This window comes from Pleurodeles waltl, chromosome 1_1, assembly GCF_031143425.1.
Source record: "Pleurodeles waltl isolate 20211129_DDA chromosome 1_1, aPleWal1.hap1.20221129, whole genome shotgun sequence".
Lineage (NCBI taxonomy): Eukaryota > Metazoa > Chordata > Amphibia > Caudata > Salamandridae > Pleurodeles > Pleurodeles waltl.
The window spans coordinates 18,560,924-18,584,879 of NC_090436.1; the positions used below are offsets into that span (position 1 = coordinate 18,560,924).

The 23,956-nt window shown below is 53.8% G+C and overlaps 1 protein-coding gene across 1 annotated transcript; it reads left to right on the forward strand.

Moving 5' to 3' along the window:
• Window positions 1-1,704: 1,704 nt before the first annotated feature.
• LOC138288233 (mucin-22-like) lies at window positions 1,705-20,156 on the forward strand. The gene is made up of 11 exons (XM_069229663.1): window positions 1,705-1,903; window positions 10,795-11,256; window positions 12,031-12,669; window positions 12,755-13,330; window positions 13,656-14,057; window positions 14,140-14,778; window positions 14,864-15,649; window positions 16,006-16,832; window positions 16,932-17,430; window positions 17,783-18,874; window positions 19,231-20,156. Exons 1-11 carry the CDS (start codon window positions 1,705-1,707, stop codon window positions 20,154-20,156), a joined length of 7,047 nt encoding a protein of 2,348 aa, XP_069085764.1.
• The last annotated feature ends 3,800 nt before the right edge of the window (window positions 20,157-23,956 follow it).

The window sequence follows — 23,956 nt, forward strand, 5'->3', positions numbered from 1 at the left end:
TATGATTGACACCTTCAAAACATTTGGGGCATTCGCAAGAATAATCCAGCACTCAAAAATGAAAGTCTTACATAAGGGACATTGTCATGTTTTTCAGTCAGTAAAATAAGCCAAGACTTCCTTGGATCGTCAGACCTCCTGGTCAGCGTTTGCTGCCCGCCCCAGCTCCTCTGGCTGCTGCTGCCTCTTCCTTTGCTGGGATGAACTGAGAGTCTCCTGACTCTCAGTTCAAGGCCCTCCTCCACTCACAGGCTCGTCCCTGCGCCTCATCAGGTCCAAAATTCTGGGACCTGATCGACAGCACCCCATTGGACATCGCCTTCCTTACCAAGACCTGGACCAATCCCACCTGGGGTCCAGACATTGCCATTGCCATTCCCAACAGTTACAGCATCCTAAGGAGGCACTGGCCTTCCCGCCCGGGTGGTGGACTCGCCATCGTACACAAGTTCTCAATACGTGTCAAGGCCGTCCCAGAAGAACACTGCACCACCATGGAACACCTTCACTTCCTGGTCCACTCCAACCACAACTCCTCCATCCTCGGCACCCTGGTGTGCAGGCCAGCCAGCCCCCACCCAGCTTTCATAGACAAGGCTGTAGACATCGCTATCCACCAGGCCATGGCATCAGTCGACTACCTCCTCCTCGGCAACCTGAATTTCCACATAGAGGACTGCACTGACCTAAACACCACCGCTCTACTCTACAACCTCGCCACCCTCTGCCTCAGACAGCTAGTCTCCACAGCCACACACATCACAGGACACACACTGGACCCTTTCTTCACCTCAGGCAACCGGATCACCATCAAGACCATCGCCACCCCAGACTGGACTGACCACCGCTGCATACACTTCACAATCACCGCACCTAGCAGCCACACCCGCACCTCCATGACCCCCCCCACCCCCTCACAGGAAATGGAACGAAATCACCAACGAGCAACTGGCCAAATCCCTTCCTCCTCCCTCCGACGCCGCCAACACAGCAGATTGCAATATCAATGCATGGATCACCGAATGCGCAGACACTCTAGCCCCTCTCCGGCTGACATCGGCCAAACACGTACCTAAGAAAGCCAGCTGGTTCACCACCGAAATCCAAGAATCAAAGTGTACCCACAGACCTTTTGAGAAAAATGGAGGAACAGCCAAACCAGCAAAGACCTTGCCTCATTCAGAGCCGCAACTGCCGCCCAACGACGAAATGTCAACAACGCAAGGAAGGACGCACTCCAGGAGCGCATCAACTCCTCCGCACACAACTCTATGGAACTCTTCTCAGTCATCAATGAGTTCACAGATCCCCCCCCTCCAAAGTCACCTCCTTTTTCCATCACAAGGTCCATGACATCTACAACAGATTCCTCCTGGAAAATCCTGGCACTGGTACCTGTGACCAACCCACCCCCACAGAACCCACCCAGACCATCCAGAGGTGGTCCACGCTCACCACAGAGGAAACAGCCAACATCATGAACAGCACCCACTCAGAGCCCCCTCAGACCTCTCCCGCACCACATATACATCAGAGCCAGCGCATCCATCGTCCCAGAGTTCTGTAACACAATCAACTGCTCCATCAACACGGGCACCTTCCCAGAGGACTGAAAACACGCCCTCTCCTGAAGAAACTTTCGCCGACCCATCAGAACTAAAGAATTTCTGGCCCATCTCGGTTGTACCATACCACGCCAAAGTAATGGAGAAAGCAATCAACGCACAACTACAGAATTTCATCAAGGCCAACAACTCCCTGGACAGCTCCCAGTCCGGCTTCTGCAGCAACCACAGCACGGAGATAGCCCTCCTGATAGCCACCGAGGAACATCCGATTACTCCTAGACTGCAGACACACTGCAGCACTCATACTCCTCGACCTCTCAGCAGCATTCAACACGGTCTCCCACAGCACTCTGCGCACCAGACTCCATGGCATAGAACCCGCGGATGAGCCCTGGAATGGATCCACTCCTTCCTCTCCGGGAGGACACAGAGGGTCAGACTCCTGCCCTACACTTCCAGACCCACAGGAGTCAACTGCAGAGTCCACCAAGGGTCCTCACTGAGTCCCACACTGTTCAACGTATACATGGCCCCTCTTGCCGCCATCGTCAGAAGCCACGATATGAACATCATGTCATATGTCGATGAAACAACAACTCATCATTTCCCTCACCGAAGACCTGGACACAGACAAAACTAACTTCCACTCAGGAATGGAAGCAGTAATCACCTGGATGAAAGAAAGCTGCCTAAAGCTCAACTCCGACAAGACGGAGCTCATCATGTTTGGAAACGCCACCTCACCTTGGGATGACTCCTAGTGGCCCACATCCCTCAGCGCCCCCTCTGCACTGACTGAGCACACCTGCAACTTGGAATCATCCTTGACTCCTCCCTATCCATGACCAGCCAGGTAAATTGTCACCTCCTCCTGCTGGCACACACTCCTCAAACTTTGGAAAATCTTCAGATGGATCCCAGCAGACTGCCACAGGACAGTCACCCACGCCCTAGTCACTTGGAAGCTCGACTATGGCAACGCCCTCTACGCCAGCACCTCAACTAGGAACATCAAAAAACGTCAACTCATCCAGAATGCCGCTGCCAGACTTATTCTGGACCTCCCTCGCCGAGAACACATCTCCCAGCACCAGAAGACCCTCCACTGGCTACCGGTTGAGAAGCGAATCACCTTCAAGCTTTTCACCCACACGTAGAAGGCCACACACAACGCAGGAACACCCTACCTGAACCACCGCGTCTCCTTCCACACCCCCGCAAGATCCTTCCGCTCCACCCAGATGGTCCTGGCCACCGTCCCTTGCTTCTGCAAAACCACTGCTGGAGGATGATCTTTCACCTACACTGCAGCAAAGAGCTGGAACAACCTCCCCCTGCAGCTCAGACAAAGCCCGTCACTCACCATCGTCAGGAAGAACCTCAAGACGTGGCTCTTCGTATGAGGCCCCTCCCCCCAGCACCTTGAGACCCTCACAGGTGAATAGCCGCGCTTTACAAATATTGATTGATTGATTAGTTGTAAACTGGGTGGTGTATATCTATGTAGCAGCTCTCCAGTGAAGAGTCGCATGAAGCCTATTTTTATTTGCAGAAAATGCTGGTCGAGGAGGGGTCGCAGCTATCAATATTACTCAAAATACCTAAATTGACCAAAAGATCTCGGTATTAGTCCCCCAGTGCTGTGGTCAAAACGCTTTTGCTAATTCAAGAGGGCTATCATTTTCTCAGATGCTTCTGAAGGATTCTAGACTACCAGACCTAAATTTGCAGCAAAATATAAATAAAAACTGGGCCAGATTGGGATATCATAGATTCAAAGTTATTTATTAGCCGGCCCGGCCAAATTAAAACATGCCAACAGATAGCTATAGAGCAAGCCAACATCCCAACAGATCTAGAGTTCTCTTACCTTCAGATTTCCCAAAACCTCTAGACCTACACATAGAGGCATCTAGTGGAATATAGAAGAACATTAATACAGTGCACTTTGTGAGAAGAAAAAACCTTACAGGTCTGGAAATCTGGTAATAAATGTTGTACTTATATTCACACGATACCATTGCTCGAGCTTCATTTGACCCTATTTCACATTATATTGAGGGGAAGCTTGACTTTGTTGGCTGGACCCGGTTCAATCGCATGTGCTACAAAGCCCTGTGTGCAGCTAACTTTACACGTATGTGGTTTTATTCCAAATGGGCTCCGTACTACACTCCATATCGCCTACAGCAAACGTTTCCGGCACCTCGGCTAGGTGCCGCAGAGGTAACCATCCCCGCAGTGACTGGGTCTATATGGGCTTTCTTTGTCCAAAACTACTTGATTTCTGGGATTAGATTTAATGCTACATGAGTAACAAATTGCAGGTCCACATTAAACATTTAACAGGGAGCCTTGCACGGAATCGCCCCCGCCTTTTGTCAACTGGATCTGCGAGAACAACAATTTTACTCTCTTGGAGCACTTCTACACAAATCTTTGATCTTGTAAAAATGGAAGTCCCCAGACCTCCCTTGTTCGAGACTTCGATCACTAAAATGAGTCCGGTTAGAAGGCTAGAAGATGAATACGCACAGAGAGTGGGGCAATGGGAAAAGCTTATCTGGAAGCCTGCGGGGGGAATTGAGGCTGAATCATTTTAATACCTTGTAATGTATTATATCCACTAAAAGAATGAAGTTTCAATACTACATTTCTTCTTTTTTTCCTCTTTGTGTTTTCTTTGAGATATGTATTTAAACTTAAGCATTTGTATCTGTATACCTGATTATCTGATAAATAAATATAAAGGATTATGGAGCATCTTCCATACTTTATATCTGGCTACCTGCAAACAACAAGGAACACTCTTCCCTCAGTGCACTTAATAGAATTGAAACTTTCTGTCACGACATCTATGAAACTGTGATGAGCTGCGCCTTCGCTGACCCAGCCTTCACCACACGCGCACATACTGTACAAAAAGGGGGCCTCCTTGTGGATGTGACTGACCACAACTAAGGAGTGACGTCCCAGGTAGGCAGGAGAACCCCGATACATCTCAAATTAGCAGCTCCCTGCAGGGTGTGGATTCTAGTCTCTGAAAGAAGCAAAGCTCCTCACAAAAAAATTCCTCTACTTTGTATTCAATCACAGCGAACCGTGTCCTGGGGTCCTATGTCTGCTGAGCACTCAGTAGTCCATTCCGCACTTGAGACTCTATCTGGTCTTTCCAAAAGCCCTAACACATGTCAAGCACACATTTTCAGTTGCCTCGCATTCCTTACCTACCAAACCTGGACTTGGGTGTGCTTGACCCTCTCACGTCTTCTGCAGGACCTCTTGAAGCAGAGGGATGAGAAGGAATGTAGAAAACAGACCCTGAATCCATGGGGGTGGGAGGCATCCACAGTGAACCACGTGGCAGGAAATGCAGGGTTCAGAACATGTGGCACTTCCTGTCCAGAGCTGTATGAAAGATCTGTACATTAACATCCCAGGCGGAAGAACATCATTTATTTCTAAGAATGGAGCCTTCATTCTAGGATCCTCCAGCTGCAGGCAACTGAAGGCATCCACCCTCGCATTCAGAATGCCTTCGGGATGGTGAGCCACCGGGAAAATACCCACGAACAGAGGCAGCTCCCATAAGTGGAACCCATGCTGCCCTATCCAGGGAAACCTGAAGGATTTTGGGGGCCCTGGGCCACACTTATTTTGGGGGACCTTGTTTGGAACAGGTTTGAATTTTAGACCCAATATTTGCTCTTTCATGCCCTCTTTGGCCAGGTCACTGACACTGCACAGACACACTCTTCTAAATTCTAAATATGTTTCCATCTAATATTCAGGGATAGTAATATGTGTTTTTAATATTGTAACACAGAAGCAGCTCACTAATATTACTGCAAATAATCTGTGTTTCACCCTCCAGTTTCTCATATGAGCTGTCCTGTTTTGATCTAGAACATTTTTCCATGGATGTTGCATGAAACAAACATTTCTCTGACAAATATCTGTAATAGACTCTCACACATGACCCACATTAAAGTGAAGGAAAACGATATGTAAAACAAAATGTTTAAGAATTATTCAGGGTCGTAAAGACTCTGCAGAACAGAGCTGGCTGTATCAGGAGCCCCTGAAAGGCTGGGACCCAAGGCATAGCCCACCTTGTTTATGTCTTAAAATGTTTCTAGCCCTGTCAGTTGATTCAATGGAGAGTGGAAACATCATCCGTAAGAACCAATGTAACACGCCTAGAGATGGACTGAAGGAACACCTTCAGAGCCAGGCAAACCTCCCTCAACACAACACATTGACAAGAATGGGTTTCTTCACCAGTGACTAAAGGCTTTTCATGGTCATCTACCCCAGCCACAGCCTCCTCAGACACCACAGGATGCCCCAACATGAAGAACCGAATCCACAATATCCAACTCGTCTGTGGCGGAGGACAAGCAAGAATGCTGGTTGGGTCCATGACCACTCAAATGAAGCTCAACCTCCGAGTGGGGGCGAGGTGGGACTTTTGCTGGCTGATGGACATGTCCTTTTGTGGAAGTAGAACCGGGGTGCACTCCAGATGGTTTACGACCAGTGCAGTGGACCCAGTCATCACCAGGCGATCGTCCAAATTGGTCTACACGTTCCCGGGGACGCCACCACCACAGCCAACATTTTGGTGAAGGCTTGCGGAAGGGTCATAAGACCAATCAGTGAAACTATGAATCCGTATAGTAGTGTGTGATGCTTTTTATAGGAGGATGTGGGGGCTCGTTCCCTGTAAGATGACTTCACTGAGGAAGGGGAGATTAATATTTTTGGGGTGCCTTTACAGGCCTGAGCCAGCAATATCTTTGCTTCTCACTCTCTGATGGGCTTCGGTTGCATGGGGATGCAGAAGCCGAAGGATCATGGCCAGGCCCTATCCACCAAATAATCAATCATTCAATCAAGGATTTCAAAGCGCTGCAAATCACCTGTGAGGGTCTCAAGGTGCTGATAACGCAAGAAGACAGGAGCAAGAGCCGTGCAGCAGTGCGGGGAGAGCTGGGCCTGGGATATACAGATGTCATTGGGACCTGACAAAGATATGTCCAGCATGCTTTAAGTGGGATGAAAAAACTGGGGGGGGGGTGAGGGTAAGGCCTCTCAAGGGGGCGAGGCTGATGTAACTAAGGGCGTGGCATAAAACACGTCAAATTAAAATCTGTGCTAAGCAGAGAGAGCCACCAGCCTGGGGTTTTGCTGCTTCTTTTGGGCATTGCATGCAGATATATACTACAACAGCTGACATTACACCTAAAAGAAACGAGGACTATTGGCTTTGTCGTTAGCTGCATAAATTAAATAAACCACAACAATGGCTTCGTTGTATAAGATATTGAGAATGCTTCAGTTCTGAAAAGATGAGACTGTGAAAGAACTGTGACGAGTCTCTTAGAAGATACATCAAAGGCAAGGACTGCTGCCGAGTTGAGATTTGAGGGCAGAACTGAAAGGCCCCGATAGGGACCGGTCTCAGCACCTGCTTTTTAGAACCGTCGGTCCTCGATTGTCCCACTTTACTTTTATGGAGGAAAAAATGGCTGAACCCCTTGTTTTTAACCTTAATATACGCTCAGCAGGTGACGCTCTGGGTGCGTTGTTTAACCCTCAGAATTAAATATTCTGTGTTAGGATTTTTCATTTGTTAAAGACATTTTTAAATGTATATTGATTGTTTCTATTTATAGGAGGTTTAATTTTATGATGTATTTAAATGGATGTATAGGAAATGTACTGTAACGTAAATTAAGTGGGGTGTGATGTGGATGCAGTTTATTTTGTAAATAATATGAATTATGATGTAGATTTTATCTAATTGATTCGTATTGTGTCTCTTATGAATTGTACTGTTTATGTGGACCTCCTCGGAGTTTCAAAACATAAATAAATACATTGAATTGAAAAAGGAACTCCTGGAGCTGAGTGGCCCGCCCCACTTAAAGCCCTGGATACCTTTTTTCTAAAGGGCTTGCATCTCAACCTCTTACGAGGTAACATTTTACAGAATCACTGCTGGAAGTCAAGAGAAAGTTTAATTAAAAAAACAAATCTCTGGAAGCCGGCCTTTAAGTTGTGAGTTGCTGATACATCACCCATGGAAAGTACCTTTCCCAGCAGCAGTTCCCTCTGCTCATAAGGGTGTCAGAGGTCTCCTGACGTCCTAGCAGCAAACTTCAACTGCTACGTCCCAGGCCGCCCCTGGTGCTGAGCTCGGCACCGAGACTAGTTCCTCAGGGAGGCTCTTCTCTTTGTTCTTAGCGCCTGCGTTTTTACCAAACTGACTTCCTGTCATAGCGCCAAGAAACCCTGGCACGCCTGCACGGATTAATCTTTTTAGAATAAAACTCGTCCTAGAAGGACACTGCTTTTGAGAGTTTAGCTCCGTTAAACAGGTAAGACCTGGTGGCTTTCTGCTCGCAGTTTAAAATACCCATAAATTACTTCAATTATCCAGAAGTTTTGAATGACGGGGATTATAATTTTAGACAATAATCCTGCCACTGTTTTCTGGTCTATAGACAATAAAACGGGTTAGTTAGTAAGTTTCACTGAGCTGAAGTATAAAACAAGGCCTGGCACGTACGGATATATATATTTTTTTATTATGCACAGAGTTTGTGCGACTTTAAAATCAATTAATAATCACTCTATCACGTGGGGGAGGAATAACGGATTATATGATCACATATTTCACTATGTTATGACCGCAAAGGTTGCAGTCCGAGCCTAAATGTTCCCTTATTTTTACTGCCCCATGACTCTTCTTTACAGGCGCTATTTTCATTCATCTTTCTGTATTTGCATGAAAGGTGTGGTGATGGACCGAGCGGCTGTTTACCATCCCAGGTTATTAATCGGGATTCTATTCAGAATACATTTCCATGGCAACCAGATACAGGAGAGACCCTCAGCGTGCTTTAAATGGAAGGACCACAGGTTTCTTTTCCTGGCGTCTTCCTACCTGGAGCAGTTCCTGGTGATGGCGCCTGACCCCAGGGGCACACAGTACCCGCAGAGACATGCCACCCGAATATGACCTACGTCTTGTTTCTCGGGGGCTTAACCATGCGAAAGGCTGGTGGGGGGACCAACAAAAACCCCTGTGCCCCTTACACATCTTAAATGTTAGCAGAAAAGGATCTTGCGCTGACACAACAAGCCCTGGAGATATGCACCAAGATGACATGATGTGGTAAGGGGCACACCGAGCACTTGGGTACCAGGATGCCCAGTAGCAGAATGAGTGATCACTGGTCCTCCAGAGCACATCCCCAGTCCTAGATGGGCACCCTAGGATGAAGGATGCCACACTGTCGGGCAGAGGTTACTTCCTGGGCTCTCCATACTAGCAGAACGTTTAAAACCACAGACACATTATGGATCTATAGGGACATACCAACCCATGTACATTTACATACCCAGATCATTTATTTTGTAAATTACATCACACACCAGAACATCAGTGAGATGTCTTATTTAAAATAGCATCCTTTTAATCCTAAACATTTTTTTGAGTCGATAAGTGTACCCTGCATCCAAGTATGTATATTAAAAAAATACTTCCAAACAGAGCATCCCTTGTGAAAGTGCTCTAAGTACCATCCCATGCATGGAACTGTGTAGAACTAAGTGAGTACTTTCCTGTGTGTCAGACTCACAACACGTGGGGGGAGCCAAGACAGAGGTTATGGCAGCTCCGGAGTGGATTTGTCTCCACTGAGTAGGAAACAGCAGAAGGCACATCAGATAGGCCAACTGCCCGTCAGTCCAGTGAGACCAACATTCAAGTTCCTCATTTCTCCTGAGGCTGCCTTATTAATACTATTACAAACCCAAACGGGTCAACTTGAAAGGGAAGTTACTTAAGATACAGGAAATTATTGAAGAAAGAGGCAAATTGAATTACATGTAGGAATAACACGTTTGTTTTTTTACATAAACCTCGTACTTTTCCTTTTTAAAATACCCATGTGAAATAAAGTGTGCTGCATTTAACAAACTTGCTGGGGCCATCGGTGATGTATAACTTTTCCAGAAGTAAATACCTCTATGGCGAAAATAAATTGCAATACATAACTGATGAGTCACTGCAGGGCAGGGCTGCGCGTGGTCAATGGACTGCTAGCTGCATTCAGTCTAAATGTAAGAATAAAAGCTTAGAAATATCGATTAATAGGTCGCTTCACAACTTTAAATAATTAGATGTAGCCCTTCTGGGACAGAATGTTCTAGGGGGTTCCGCTGCTGCGGCAGAAGCTCTGCTCATCTCTTAAGTTCCAGAAGATTCTCTCCATAAACATCTCTTCCTTCCGTTCTGCACCGGTGACCAGGAGGCAACATCATGGGGGGGGGGGGACGGAAGGACCATCTTCAACGCTGGCCAGAGCTTGTTACCGCCAATCCCGGGAGCGCTGGTCAGACTCAGGTGGGCCAAGGAGAAGATCCTTTGCTGTGAGAGACAACTAGCAGCACTGGCAGCAGTGCAAAGACACCTAGCAGCACAAGCAGCAGTGCAGAGACACCTAGCAGCATAGACAGCAGCGCAGAGACAGCTAGCAGCATAGACAGCAGAGACAACTAGCAGCAAAGGCAGCAGTGCAGACACCTAGCAGCACAGGCGGCAGTGCTGAGACATCTAGCAGCATAGACAGCAGTGCAGAGGCACGTAGCAGCACAGGTGGCAGTGCGGAGACAACTGGCAGCACAGGCGGCAGTGCGGAGACAACTAGCAGCACAGGCGGCAGTGCGGAGACAACTAGCAGCACAGGCGGCAATGCGGAGAAAGCTAGCAACATAGATAGCAGTGCGGAGACAACTAGCAGCACAGGCGGCAGTGCTGAGACAGCTAGCAACATAGACAGCAGCGCAGAGACAGCTAGCAGCATAGACAGCAGAGACAACTAGCAGCAAAGGCAGCAGTGCAGACACCTAGCAGCACAGGCGGCAGTGCTGAGACATCTAGCAGCATAGACAGCAGTGCAGAGGCACGTAGCAGCACAGGTGGCAGTGCGGAGACAACTGGCAGCACAGGCGGCAGTGCGGAGACAACTAGCAGCACAGGCGGCAGTGCGGAGACAACTAGCAGCACAGGCGGCAATGCGGAGAAAGCTAGCAACATAGATAGCAGTGCGGAGACAACTAGCAGCACAGGCGGCAGTGCTGAGACAGCTAGCAACATAGACAGCAGTGCAGAGACACCTAGCAGCACAGGTGGTAGTGCGGAGACAACCAGCAGCACAGGCGACAGAGGGGGAGACAACCAGCAGCACAGGCGGCAGTGCTGAGACAACTAGCCGCACAGGCGGCAGTGCGGAGACAACTAGCAGCACAGGGGGCAGTGCTGAGACAGCTAGCAGCATAGATGGCAGTGCAGAGACACCTAGCAACATAGGCGGCAGTGCGGAGACAACCAGCAGCACAGGCGGCAGTGTTGAGACAACCAGCAGCACAGGCGGCAGTGCTGAGACAACCAGCAGCACAGGCGGCAGTGCTGAGACAACCAGCAGCACAGGCGGCAGTGCTGAGACAACCAGCAGCACAGACGGCAGTGCTGAGACAACCAGCAGCACAGACGGCAGTGCTGAGACAACCAGCAGCACAGACGGCAGTGCTGAGACAACTAGCAGCACAGGTGGCAGTGCTGAGATAACGAATAGCACAGACAGCAGCGCAGAGACAGCTAGCACCGGAGGCGGCAGTGCAGACACCTAGCAGCACAGGTGGCAGCGCAGAGACAGCTAGCAGCATAGACGGCAGTGCAGAGGCACGTAGTAGCACAGGGGGCAGTGCAGAGACAGCTAGCAGCACAGGCAGCAGTGCTGAGACAGATAGCAGCACAGGCAGCAGTGCTGAGACAGCTAGCAGCACAGGTGGCAGTGGGAAGACAACTAGCAGCACAGGCGGCAATGGGGAGACAACTAGCACCAGAGGCAGTAGTGCAGAGACACCTAGCAGCACAGGTGGCAGTGGGAAGACAACTAGCAGCATAGGCGGCAGTGGGGAGACAACTAGCACCAGAGGCAGTAGTGCAGAGAAACCTAGCAGCACAGGCGGCAGTGCTGAGACACCTAGCAGCACGGGCGGCAGTGCTGAGACACCTAGCAGCACGGGCGGCAGTGCTGAAGACACCTAGCAGCACAGGCGGCAGTGCTGAAGACACCTAGCAGCACAGGCGGCAGTGCTGAAGACACCTAGCAGCACAGGCGGCAGTGCTGAAGACACCTAGCTGCACAGGCGGCAGTGGGGAGACAACTAGCACCAGAGGCAGTAGTGCAGAGAAACCTAGCAGCACAGGCGGCAGTGCTGAGACACCTAGCAGCACGGGCGGCAGTGCTGAGACACCTAGCAGCACAGGCGGCAGTGCTGAGACACCTAGCAGCACAGGCGGCAGTGCTGAAGACACCTAGCAGCACAGGCGGCAGTGCTGAAGACACCTAGCAGCACAGGCGGCAGTGCTGAAGACACCTAGCAGCACAGGCGGCAGTGCTGAAGACACCTAGCAGCACAGGCAGTGCCGAGACAAATAGCAGCACAGGCGGCAGTGCCAAGACAAATAGCAGCACAGGCGGGAGTGCCGAGACAAATAGCAGCACAAGCGGCAGTGCCGAGACAAATAGCAGCACAGGCGGCAGTGCAGAGACAAATAGCAGCACGGGCGGCAGTGCAGAGACAAATAGCAGCACAGGCGGCAGTGCAGAGACAGCTAGCAGCACGGGCGGCAGTGCAGAGACAGCTAGCAGCACGGGCGGCAGTGCAGAGACAACTAGCAGCACGGGTGGCAGTGCAGAGACAACTAGCAGCACGGGCGGCAGTGCGGAGACAAGCAGCAGCAGGGGCGGCAGTGCGGAGACAAGCAGCAGCACGGGCGGCAGTGCGGAGACAAGCAGCAGCACGGGCGGCAGTGCGGAGACAAGCAGCAGCACGGGCGGCAGTGCGGAGACAAGCAGCAGCACGGGCGGCAGTGCGGAGACAAGCAGCAGCACGGGCGGCAGTGCGGAGACAAGCAGCAGCACGGGCGGCAGTGCGGAGACAAGCGGCAGCACGGGCGGCAGTGCAGAGACAAGCGGCAGCACGGGCGGCAGTGCAGAGACAAACGGCAGCACGGGCGGCAGTGGGGAGACAACCAGCAGCACAGGCGACAGAGGGGGAGACAACCAGCAGCACAAGCGGCAGTGCTGAGACAACTAGCCGCACAGGCGGCAGTGCGGAGACAACTAGCAGCACAGGGGGCAGTGCTGAGACAGCTAGCAGCATAGATGGCAGTGCAGAGACAGCTAGCAACATAGGCGGCAGTGCGGAGACAACCAGCAGCACAGGCGGCAGTGTTGAGACAACCAGCAGCACAGGCGGCAGTGTTGAGACAACCAGCAGCACAGGCGGCAGTGTTGAGACAACCAGCAGCACAGGCGGCAGTGCTGAGACAACCAGCAGCACAGACGGCAGTGCTGAGACAACCAGCAGCACAGACGGCAGTGCTGAGACAACTAGCAGCACAGGTGGCAGTGCTGAGATAACGAATAGCACAGACAGCAGCGCAGAGACAGCTAGCACCGGAGGCGGCAGTGCAGAGACACCTAGCAGCACAGGCGGCAGCGCAGAGACAGCTAGCAGCATAGACGGCAGTGCAGAGGCACGTAGTAGCACAGGGGGCAGTGGAGAGACAGCTAGCAGCACAGGCGGCAGTGCTGAGACAGCTAGCAGCACAGGTGGCAGTGGGAAGACAACTAGCAGCACAGGTGGCAGTGGGAAGACAACTAGCAGCACAGGCGGCAGTGCTGAAGACACCTAGCAGCACAGGCGGCAGTGCTGAAGACACCTAGCAGCACAGGCGGCAGTGGGGAGACAACTAGCACCAGAGGCAGTAGTGCAGAGAAACCTAGCAGCACAGGCGGCAGTGCAGAGAAACCTAGCAGCACAGGCGGCAGTGCTGAGACACCTAGCAGCACGGGCGGCAGTGCTGAGACATCTAGCAGCACGGGCGGCAGTGCTGAAGACACCTAGCAGCACAGGCGGCAGTGCTGAAGACACCTAGCAGCACAGGCGGCAGTGCTGAAGACACCTAGCAGCACAGGCGGCAGTGCTGAAGACACCTAGCAGCACAGGCGGCAGTGCTGAAGACACCTAGCAGCACAGGCGGCAGTGCCGAGACAAATAGCAGCACAGGCGGCAGTGCCGAGACAAATAGCAGCACAGGCGGCAGTGCCGAGACAAATAGCAGCACAGGCGGCAGTGCCGAGACAAATAGCAGCACAGGCGGCAGTGCCGAGACAAATAGCAGCACGGGCGGCAGTGCAGAGACAAATAGCAGCACGGGCGGCAGTGCAGAGACAAATAGCAGCACGGGCGGCAGTGCAGAGACAGCTAGCAGCACGGGCGGCAGTGCAGAGACAGCTAGCAGCACGGGCGGCAGTGCAGAGACAGCTAGCAGCACGGGTGGCAGTGCAGAGACAACTAGCAGCACGGGCGGCAGTGCGGAGACAAGCAGCAGCACAGGCGGCAGTGCTGAAGACACCTAGCAGCACAGGCGGCAGTGCTGAAGACACCTAGCAGCACAGGCGGCAGTGCTGAAGACACCTAGCAGCACAGGCGGCAGTGCTGAAGACACCTAGCAGCACAGGCAGTGCAGAGACAAATAGCAGCACAGGCGGCAGTGCCGAGACAAATAGCAGCACAGGCGGCAGTGCCGAGACAAATAGCAGCACGGGCGGCAGTGCAGAGACAAATAGCAGCACGGGCGGCAGTGCAGAGACAAATAGCAGCACAGGCGGCAGTGCAGAGACAGCTAGCAGCACGGGCGGCAGTGCAGAGACAGCTAGCAGCACGGGCGGCAGTGCAGAGACAGCTAGCAGCACGGGCGGCAGTGCGGAGACAACTAGCAGCACGGGTGGCAGTGCAGAGACAACTAGCAGCATGGGCGGCAGTGCGGAGACAAGCAGCAGCACGGGCGGCAGTGCGGAGACAAGCAGCAGCACGGGCGGCAGTGCGGAGACAAGCAGCAGCACGGGCGGCAGTGCGGAGACAAGCGGCAGCACGGGCGGCAGTGCGGAGACAAGCGGCAGCACGGGCGGCAGTGCGGAGACAAGCGGCAGCACGGGCGGCAGTGCGGAGACAAGCGGCAGCACGGGCGGCAGTGCGGAGACAAGCGGCAGCACGGGCGGCAGTGCAGAGACAAGCGGCAGCACGGGCGGCAGTGCAGAGACAAACGGCAGCACGGGCGGCAGTGCGGAGACAACCAGCAGCACAGGCGACAGAGGGGGAGACAACCAGCAGCACAAGCGGCAGTGCTGAGACAACTAGCCGCACAGGCGGCAGTGCGGAGACAACTAGCAGCACAGGGGGCAGTGCTGAGACAGCTAGCAGCATAGATGGCAGTGCAGAGACAGCTAGCAACATAGGCGGCAGTGCGGAGACAACCAGCAGCACAGGCGGCAGTGTTGAGACAACCAGCAGCACAGGCGGCAGTGTTGAGACAACCAGCAGCACAGGCGGCAGTGCTGAGACAACCAGCAGCACAGACGGCAGTGCTGAGACAACCAGCAGCACAGACGGCAGTGCTGAGACAACCAGCAGCACAGACGGCAGTGCTGAGACAACTAGCAGCACAGGTGGCAGTGCTGAGATAACGAATAGCACAGACAGCAGCGCAGAGACAGCTAGCACCGGAGGCGGCAGTGCAGAGACACCTAGCAGCACAGGCGGCAGCGCAGAGACAGCTAGCAGCATAGACGGCAGTGCAGAGGCACGTAGTAGCACAGGGGGCAGTGCAGAGACAGCTAGCAGCACAGGCGGCAGTGCTGAGACAGCTAGCAGCACAGGCGGCAGTGCAGAGACACCTAGCAGCACAGGTGGCAGTGGGAAGACAACTAGCAGCACAGGCGGCAATGGGGAGACAACTAGCACCAGAGGCAGTAGTGCAGAGACACCTAGCAGCACAGGTGGCAGTGGGAAGACAACTAGCAGCATAGGCGGCAGTGGGGAGACAACTAGCACCAGAGGCAGTAGTGCAGAGAAACCTAGCAGCACAGGCGGCAGTGCTGAGACACCTAGCAGCACGGGCGGCAGTGCTGAGACACCTAGCAGCACAGGCGGCAGTGCTGAAGACACCTAGCAGCACAGGCGGCAGTGCTGAAGACACCTAGCAGCACAGGCGGCAGTGCTGAAGACACCTAGCAGCACAGGCGGCAGTGCTGAAGACACCTAGCTGCACAGGCGGCAGTGGGGAGACAACTAGCACCAGAGGCAGTAGTGCAGAGAAACCTAGCAGCACAGGCGGCAGTGCAGAGAAACCTAGCAGCACAGGCGGCAGTGCTGAGACACCTAGCAGCACGGGCGGCAGTGCTGAGACATCTAGCAGCACGGGCGGCAGTGCTGAAGACACCTAGCAGCACAGGCGGCAGTGCTGAAGACACCTAGCAGCACAGGCGGCAGTGCTGAAGACACCTAGCAGCACAGGCGGCAGTGCTGAAGACACCTAGCAGCACAGGCAGTGCCGAGACAAATAGCAGCACAGGCGGCAGTGCTGAGACAAATAGCAGCACAGGCGGCAGTGCCGAGACAAATAGCAGCACAGGCGGCAGTGCAGAGACAAATAGCAGCACGGGCGGCAGTGCAGAGACAAATAGCAGCACGGGCGGCAGTGCAGAGACAGCTAGCAGCACGGGCGGCAGTGCAGAGACAGCTAGCAGCACGGGCGGCAGTGCGGAGACAGCTAGCAGCACGGGCGGCAGTGCGGAGACAACTAGCAGCACGGGCGGCAGTGCGGAGACAAGCGGCAGCACGGGCGGCAGTGCGGAGACAAGCGGCAGCGCGGGCGGCAGTGCGGAGACAAGCGGCAGCACGGGCGGCAGTGCGGAGACAAGCGGCAGCACGGGCGGCAGTGCGGAGACAAGCGGCAGCACGGGCGGCAGTGCGGAGACAAGCGGCAGCACGGGCGGCAGTGCGGAGACAAGCGGCAGCATGGGCGGCAGTGCGGAGACAAGCGGCAGCACGGGCGGCAGTGCGGAGGCAAGCGGCAGCACGGGCGGCAGTGCGGAGACAAGCGGCAGCACGGGCGGCAGTGCGGAGACAAGTAGCAGCACCGGTGGCAGTGCCGAGACGAGTAGCAGCACGGGCGGCAGTGCCGAGACGAGTAGCAGGACGGGCGGCAGTGCCGAGACGAGTAGCAGGACGGGCGGCAGTGCCGAGACAACTAGCAGCACGGGCGGCAGTGCAGAGACAGCTAGCACCACAGGCAGCAGCGCAGAGACAGCAGTGCAGAGACAGCTAGCACCACAGGCAACAGCGCAGTGACAGCCAGCAGCACAGGCAGCAGAGACAAGTAGCAGCACGGGAGGCAGTGTGGAGACAAGTAGCAGCACGGGCGGCAGTGCATAGACAAGTAGCAGCAGCGGCAGCAGTGCAGAGACAACTAGCAGCAGCGGCAGTGTTGAGACAACCAGCAGCACAGGCGGCAGTGTTGAGACAACCAGCAGCACAGGCGGCAGTGTTGAGACAACCAGCAGCACAGGCGGCAGTGCTGAGACAACCAGCAGCACAGACGGCAGTGCTGAGACAACCAGCAGCACAGACGGCAGTGCTGAGACAACTAGCAGCACAGGTGGCAGTGCTGAGATAACGAATAGCACAGACAGCAGCGCAGAGACAGCTAGCACCGGAGGCGGCAGTGCAGAGACACCTAGCAGCACAGGCGGCAGCGCAGAGACAGCTAGCAGCATAGACGGCAGTGCAGAGGCACGTAGTAGCACAGGGGGCAGTGGAGAGACAGCTAGCAGCACAGGCGGCAGTGCTGAGACAGCTAGCAGCACAGGTGGCAGTGGGAAGACAACTAGCAGCACAGGTGGCAGTGGGAAGACAACTAGCAGCACAGGCGGCAGTGCTGAAGACACCTAGCAGCACAGGCGGCAGTGCTGAAGACACCTAGCTGCACAGGCGGCAGTGGGGAGACAACTAGCACCAGAGGCAGTAGTGCAGAGAAACCTAGCAGCACAGGCGGCAGTGCAGAGAAACCTAGCAGCACAGGCGGCAGTGCTGAGACACCTAGCAGCACGGGCGGCAGTGCTGAGACATCTAGCAGCACGGGCGGCAGTGCTGAAGACACCTAGCAGCACAGGCGGCAGTGCTGAAGACACCTAGCAGCACAGGCGGCAGTGCTGAAGACACCTAGCAGCACAGGCGGCAGTGCTGAAGACACCTAGCAGCACAGGCAGTGCCGAGACAAATAGCAGCACAGGCGGCAGTGCCGAGACAAATAGCAGCACAGGCGGCAGTGCCGAGACAAATAGCAGCACAGGCGGCAGTGCCGAGACAAATAGCAGCACGGGCGGCAGTGCAGAGACAAATAGCAGCACGGGCGGCAGTGCAGAGACAAATAGCAGCACGGGCGGCAGTGCAGAGACAAACGGCAGCACGGGCGGCAGTGCGGAGACAACCAGCAGCACAGGCGACAGAGGGGGAGACAACCAGCAGCACAAGCGGCAGTGCTGAGACAACTAGCCGCACAGGCGGCAGTGCGGAGACAACTAGCAGCACAGGGGGCAGTGCTGAGACAGCTAGCAGCATAGATGGCAGTGCAGAGACAGCTAGCAACATAGGCGGCAGTGCGGAGACAACCAGCAGCACAGGCGGCAGTGTTGAGACAACCAGCAGCACAGGCGGCAGTGTTGAGACAACCAGCAGCACAGGCGGCAGTGTTGAGACAACCAGCAGCACAGGCGGCAGTGCTGAGACAACCAGCAGCACAGACGGCAGTGCTGAGACAACCAGCAGCACAGACGGCAGTGCTGAGACAACCAGCAGCACAGACGGCAGTGCTGAGACAACTAGCAGCACAGGTGGCAGTGCTGAGATAACGAATAGCACAGACAGCAGCGCAGAGACAGCTAGCACCGGAGGCGGCAGTGCAGAGACACCTAGCAGCACAGGCGGCAGCGCAGAGACAGCTAGCAGCATAGACGGCAGTGCAGAGGCACGTAGTAGCACAGGGGGCAGTGCAGAGACAGCTAGCAGCACAGGCGGCAGTGCTGAGACAGCTAGCAGCACAGACAGCAGTGCAGAGACACCTAGCAGCACAGGTGGCAGTGGGAAGACAACTAGCAGCACAGGCGGCAATGGGGAGACAACTAGCACCAGAGGCAGTAGTGCAGAGACACCTAGCAGCACAGGTGGCAGTGGGAAGACAACTAGCAGCATAGGCGGCAGTGGGGAGACAACTAGCACCAGAGGCAGTAGTGCAGAGAAACCTAGCAGCACAGGCGGCAGTGCTGAGACACCTAGCAGCACGGGCGGCAGTGCTGAGACACCTAGCAGCACAGGCGGCAGTGCTGAAGACACCTAGCAGCACAGGCGGCAGTGCTGAAGACACCTAGCAGCACAGGCGGCAGTGCTGAAGACACCTAGCAGCACAGGCGGCAGTGCTGAAGACACCTAGCTGCACAGGCGGCAGTGGGGAGACAACTAGCACCAGAGGCAGTAGTGCAGAGAAACCTAGCAGCACAGGCGGCAGTGCAGAGAAACCTAGCAGCACAGGCGGCAGTGCTGAGACACCTAGCAGCACGGGCGGCAGTGCTGAGACATCTAGCAGCACGGGCGGCAGTGCTGAAGACACCTAGCAGCACAGGCGGCAGTGCTGAAGACACCTAGCAGCACAGGCGGCAGTGCTGAAGACACCTAGCAGCACAGGCGGCAGTGCTGAAGACACCTAGCAGCACAGGCAGTGCCGAGACAAATAGCAGCACAGGCGGCAGTGCCGAGACAAATAGCAGCACAGGCGGCAGTGCTGAGACAAATAGCAGCACAGGCGGCAGTGCCGAGACAAATAGCAGCACAGGCGGCAGTGCAGAGACAAATAGCAGCACGGGCGGCAGTGCAGAGACAAATAGCAGCACGGGCGGCAGTGCAGAGACAGCTAGCAGCACGGGCGGCAGTGCAGAGACAGCTAGCAGCACGGGCGGCAGTGCGGAGACAGCTAGCAGCACGGGTGGCAGTGCGGAGACAACTAGCAGCACGGGCGGCAGTGCGGAGACAAGCGGCAGCACGGGCGGCAGTGCGGAGACAAGCGGCAGCACGGGCGGCAGTGCGGAGACAAGCGGCAGCACGGGCGGCAGTGCGGAGACAAGCGGCAGCACGGGCGGCAGTGCGGAGACAAGCGGCAGCACGGGCGGCAGTGCGGAGACAAGCGGCAGCACGGGCGGCAGTGCGGAGACAAGCGGCAGCACGGGCGGCAGTGCGGAGACAAGCGGCAGCACGGGCGGCAGTGCGGAGGCAAGCGGCAGCACGGGCGGCAGTGCGGAGACAAGCGGCAGCACGGGCGGCAGTGCGGAGACAAGTAGCAGCACCGGTGGCAGTGCCGAGACGAGTAGCAGCACGGGCGGCAGTGCCGAGACGAGTAGCAGGACGGGCGGCAGTGCCGAGACAACTAGCAGCACGGGCGGCAGTGCAGAGACAGCTAGCACCACAGGCAGCAGCGCAGAGACAGCAGTGCAGAGACAGCTAGCACCACAGGCAACAGCGCAGAGACAGCCAGCAGCACAGGCAGCAGAGACAAGTAGCAGCACGGGAGGCAGTGTGGAGACAAGTAGCAGCACGGGCGGCAGTGCATAGACAAGTAGCAGCAGCGGCAGCAGTGCAGAGACAACTAGCAGCAGCGGCAGCAGTGCAGAGACAACTAGCAGCAGTGGCGGCAGTGCAGAGACAACTAGCAGCACGGGCGGCAGTGCCGAGACAACTAGCAGCACGGGCGGCAGTGCAGAGACAACTAGCAGCACGGGTGGCAGTGCAGAGACAACTAGCAGCACGGGCGGCAGTGCAGAGACAACTAGCAGCACGGGCGGCAGTGCCGAGACAACTAGCAGCACGGGCGGCAGTGCCGAGACAACTATCAGCACAGGCGACAGTGCGCAGACAGCTAGCACCAGAGGCGGCAGCGAAGAGACAGCAGTGCAGAGACAGCTAGCAGCACAGGCAGCAGCGCAGAGACAGCAGTGCAGAGACAGCTAGCACCACAGGCAGCAGAGACAAGTAGCAGCATGGGCTGCAGTGCGGAGACAAGTAGCAGCAAGGGCGGCAGTGCGGAGACCACTAGCAGCACGGGGGGCAGGGTAGAGACAACTAGGATGATAGGTAGCATTGCAGAAACTAGCAGTACAAGCAGCAGTGCAGAGACAACTAGCAGGACAGGCAGCAGTGCAGAGACAAGTAGCAGGACAGGCAGCAGTGCAGAGACAAGTAGCAGCACAGGCAGCTATGCAGAGACCACTAGCAGGACAGGCAGTATTACAGAGACAACTAGCAGCACAGGTGGAAGTGCAGAGACAACTAGCAGCACGGGCAGCAGTGAAGAGACAACTAGCAGCACAGGCAGTAGTGGAAGGCCTTAATGAGTCACCTTGCTGTGCTGCCCTACTCCAATGTGAAAGGGCAGGAATGCACTGTGTGCCATTTTGGCAGCCTAGCGCCAATTCAGGCTCCCCTTGCACCATGTTGCAAGGGTGTCTGTGCTGCATGAAGGGGCACCTTCCTGCACAAAAACAATCCAGAGAGGCCTTTTTCTGTGTGTGCTGCAGGATACAAAATAAAACGAGGAGAAAAAACATTTTTCCTCGCTTTGTTCTGGGGAGACGCAAGGTTTTGATGCTGATGCAAGTTTATGTGATTAAGTTCATCTGGGGCAGCGTAAAAATCCATGGGTGTTGCAGGGGGAAACCCACTACAATACTCATGGAATGCCCCCCTGGTGCAGAGTAAGGCAACACAGTTACTTGCGCTGCTTTGTCTTACTCCATATCTATGAGGCCATTCAAAGACACGCAAAGTGGCTTTGCGTGACCTCATAGATATGGTTGAGAGACCAGCGTAAATTAAAAAGCGATACTTTGGCAGCGCAAGCCTCTCATAAATATGTCCCTTAATGACTTTGATGTTACATTGCGCTAATGTTGTCCAAGGCATACGGCGCAGTATTCAGTGGCTTGCGCACAATGTTGCCTTGGGTGACGCATAAGATGTGAGGCAGGTCCACTGCAAATATTGACTGCCAGTGACGTTACAAGCATGTTAGATGCGCCGGCAGGTAGCTTCGGAAGTGTACAATATGCTTCCTGGCCGCGACTGTTGCCAGACAGACGCGCAGCGGCGTCCGTCTTGGTGGACATCAGGGGACCTTCTACGGCCTCCCTTTGTGACGTCAGGGGCTGGCCAACAAACTATGTGTTGCTTGCCAATGTTTGACACTCATATGACTGTAGTGTGCGACACTGAAAGTTCTGATGCATATTTCCACACTTATGTTGCACATCTCCAAATGCCGGAAAAAAGGGGAAAAAAAACAAAATTAATCAAGGCTTTGAAATATGATTCCCTGCAAAAAACTTGTGTGAACTCCTACTTTGAGAGATGACTTTTGGTGAAGTATATGTGACTTTATCATTCCACCATTTCTGTACCATTCTGTAACTTGTCAACAGCATCTACTGGTATTGCATAACCTAGAACAACAAAAACACATCACTTCCTCCATGGAGGGCAGGGCAGCCCCAGTTACCTTCCTGCCTACTCAGGAGAAGCGGTCTGGGAGGGGAGGACAGAGGAAGGAAGGCCTCGAAGCTCTAGATGGTGACATGTTTACTGATAAAAGAAAGTTGGCCTTCATAGAACACTCGGAGTGCTGACGGCGCCATGTCTTGCAATTCCCCTATTTTAGGGGAAGAGGGAGATTTTGATAAGTATGAAACAGCTCTCTGTCAGCAGGATGCAAATTAGGGGAAAAGAGTAAATTAAGTCGCAGCTAGACAATTACTAAGCAACATTTTTAAGGGTTTTGTTTCTGCACCGAGACATTTCTCTAATATGAGTCACTTCAGGAGGAGAAGATTGTGAGGAGGACTTAGATGAGGATCACAAAACATGGAATATGAAATTGAAAGTTGCTGCTCTGGACAGATAATTCAACGTTAGAAAAAGTAGTTCAGATTGTGCAACTTTCCAAGGAATGAAACTGTTACGACACAGAGTTATTAAGAGTGTGCAAATAATGAAACAAGGGGTGTTATCCTGGTGTGGTCTCCCCTGTCTTTTTTGCCTCTGCTTCCTATGTTTTGGCTGTGTGCTGGACTTTGTTTTTGGTGTTTTTGTTACTCTGGGCACTTTACCGCTGCTGACCAGTGCTAAAGTGTAAGTGCTCCCTGTGTAAATTGTGTGTGTAATTGGCTTTCCATGATTGGCATATTTGATTTACTACTAAGTCCCTAGCAAAGTGCACTAGAGGTGCCCAGGGCCTGTAAATCAAATGCTACTAGTGGGCCTGCAGCACTGGTTGTGCCACCCACATTAGTAGCCCTGTAAACATGGCTCAGGCCTGCCACTGCAGTGTTTGCGGGTGCAGTTTTAAACTGCTGATCCGACCTTGCCCAAACCTTCCCTTTTTTATACATCTAAGGCACCCCTAAGGTAGGCCCTAGGTAGCCCCATGGGCAGGGTGCAGTGTATGTTTAAGGTAGGACATATATTAGTGTGTTTTATATGCCCTAACAGTGAAATACTGCCAAATTTGTTTTTCACTATTGCAAGGCCTATCTCTCTCATAGGCTGACATGAGGGCCGCCTTTAAATAATTTAAGTGCATTTCCCTTTGGGGGCAAATAGAGATACAGAGTTTGGGGGTATCTGAACTCACAATTTAAAAATACATCTTTTGGTAAAGTTGTTTTTAAAATTTTCAGTTTGAAAATGCCACTTTTGGAAAGTGGGCATTTTCTTGCTTAAACCATTCTGTGACTATGCCTGTTTGTGGATTCCCTGTCTGGGTCAGTTTGACAGTTGGGCTGGTTGCACCTCACACTAGACAGTGACACAAAGGGAGCTGGGGTGTAGCCTGCATATCCTGATGAGCCATCTGTGCTAGGAGGGAGGGGAGAAGTGGTCACTCGCACCTGAAAGGGCTGTGCCTGCCCTCACACAATGCAGTCTACAACCCCCTTTGCCTGTGACTGGTCTTTGCTGGGTTGGCCTGCAGTTGCTGCTTCTGCCTGAAAGAGGACAAAGACTGGACTTTGCGGTATTTTCCTACTTGTGAAGTATCTCCAGGGGCTTGGACTGAGCATGCCTCCTGTTCTGAAGTTTCAGCGCCATTAAAGACTTCCTCTGCTGCACCTGGACTCTCTGCTGAGACTCCTACCCTGCCAAGTGGTGCCCACTCCAGTCCCAAGGCCCTTGAAAGGTGAAGCCGTGCGGGGTAAAATACGCTGCACCACCTGCAACATGGCTGTAAAAATGATGCAACACCTGCATCGCGGCTGGGAAATAAACGCATCACCTGCATCGTGGTTGGAGAAACAATACAAAACCTGCTTGCGGCTGCTGAAATAGATGCAACCCCCACGCAGTGTGGTTCCTCATCACCGTGG

Bases quoted from the DNA above. Each gene is read 5' to 3' on its own strand.
- LOC138288233 (XM_069229663.1), top strand. From the start codon at position 1,705: ATGGAGAAAGCAATCAACGCACAACTACAGAATTTCATCAAGGCCAAC. The intron at 12,670-12,754 runs GTGGGGAGACAA...CTAGCCGCACAG, and splicing joins AAACGGCAGCACGGGCGGCA to GCGGCAGTGCGGAGACAACT. The intron at 18,875-19,230 runs GTGCTGAAGACA...GACACCTAGCAG, and splicing joins ACCTAGCAGCACAGGCGGCA to CACAGGCGGCAGTGCTGAAG.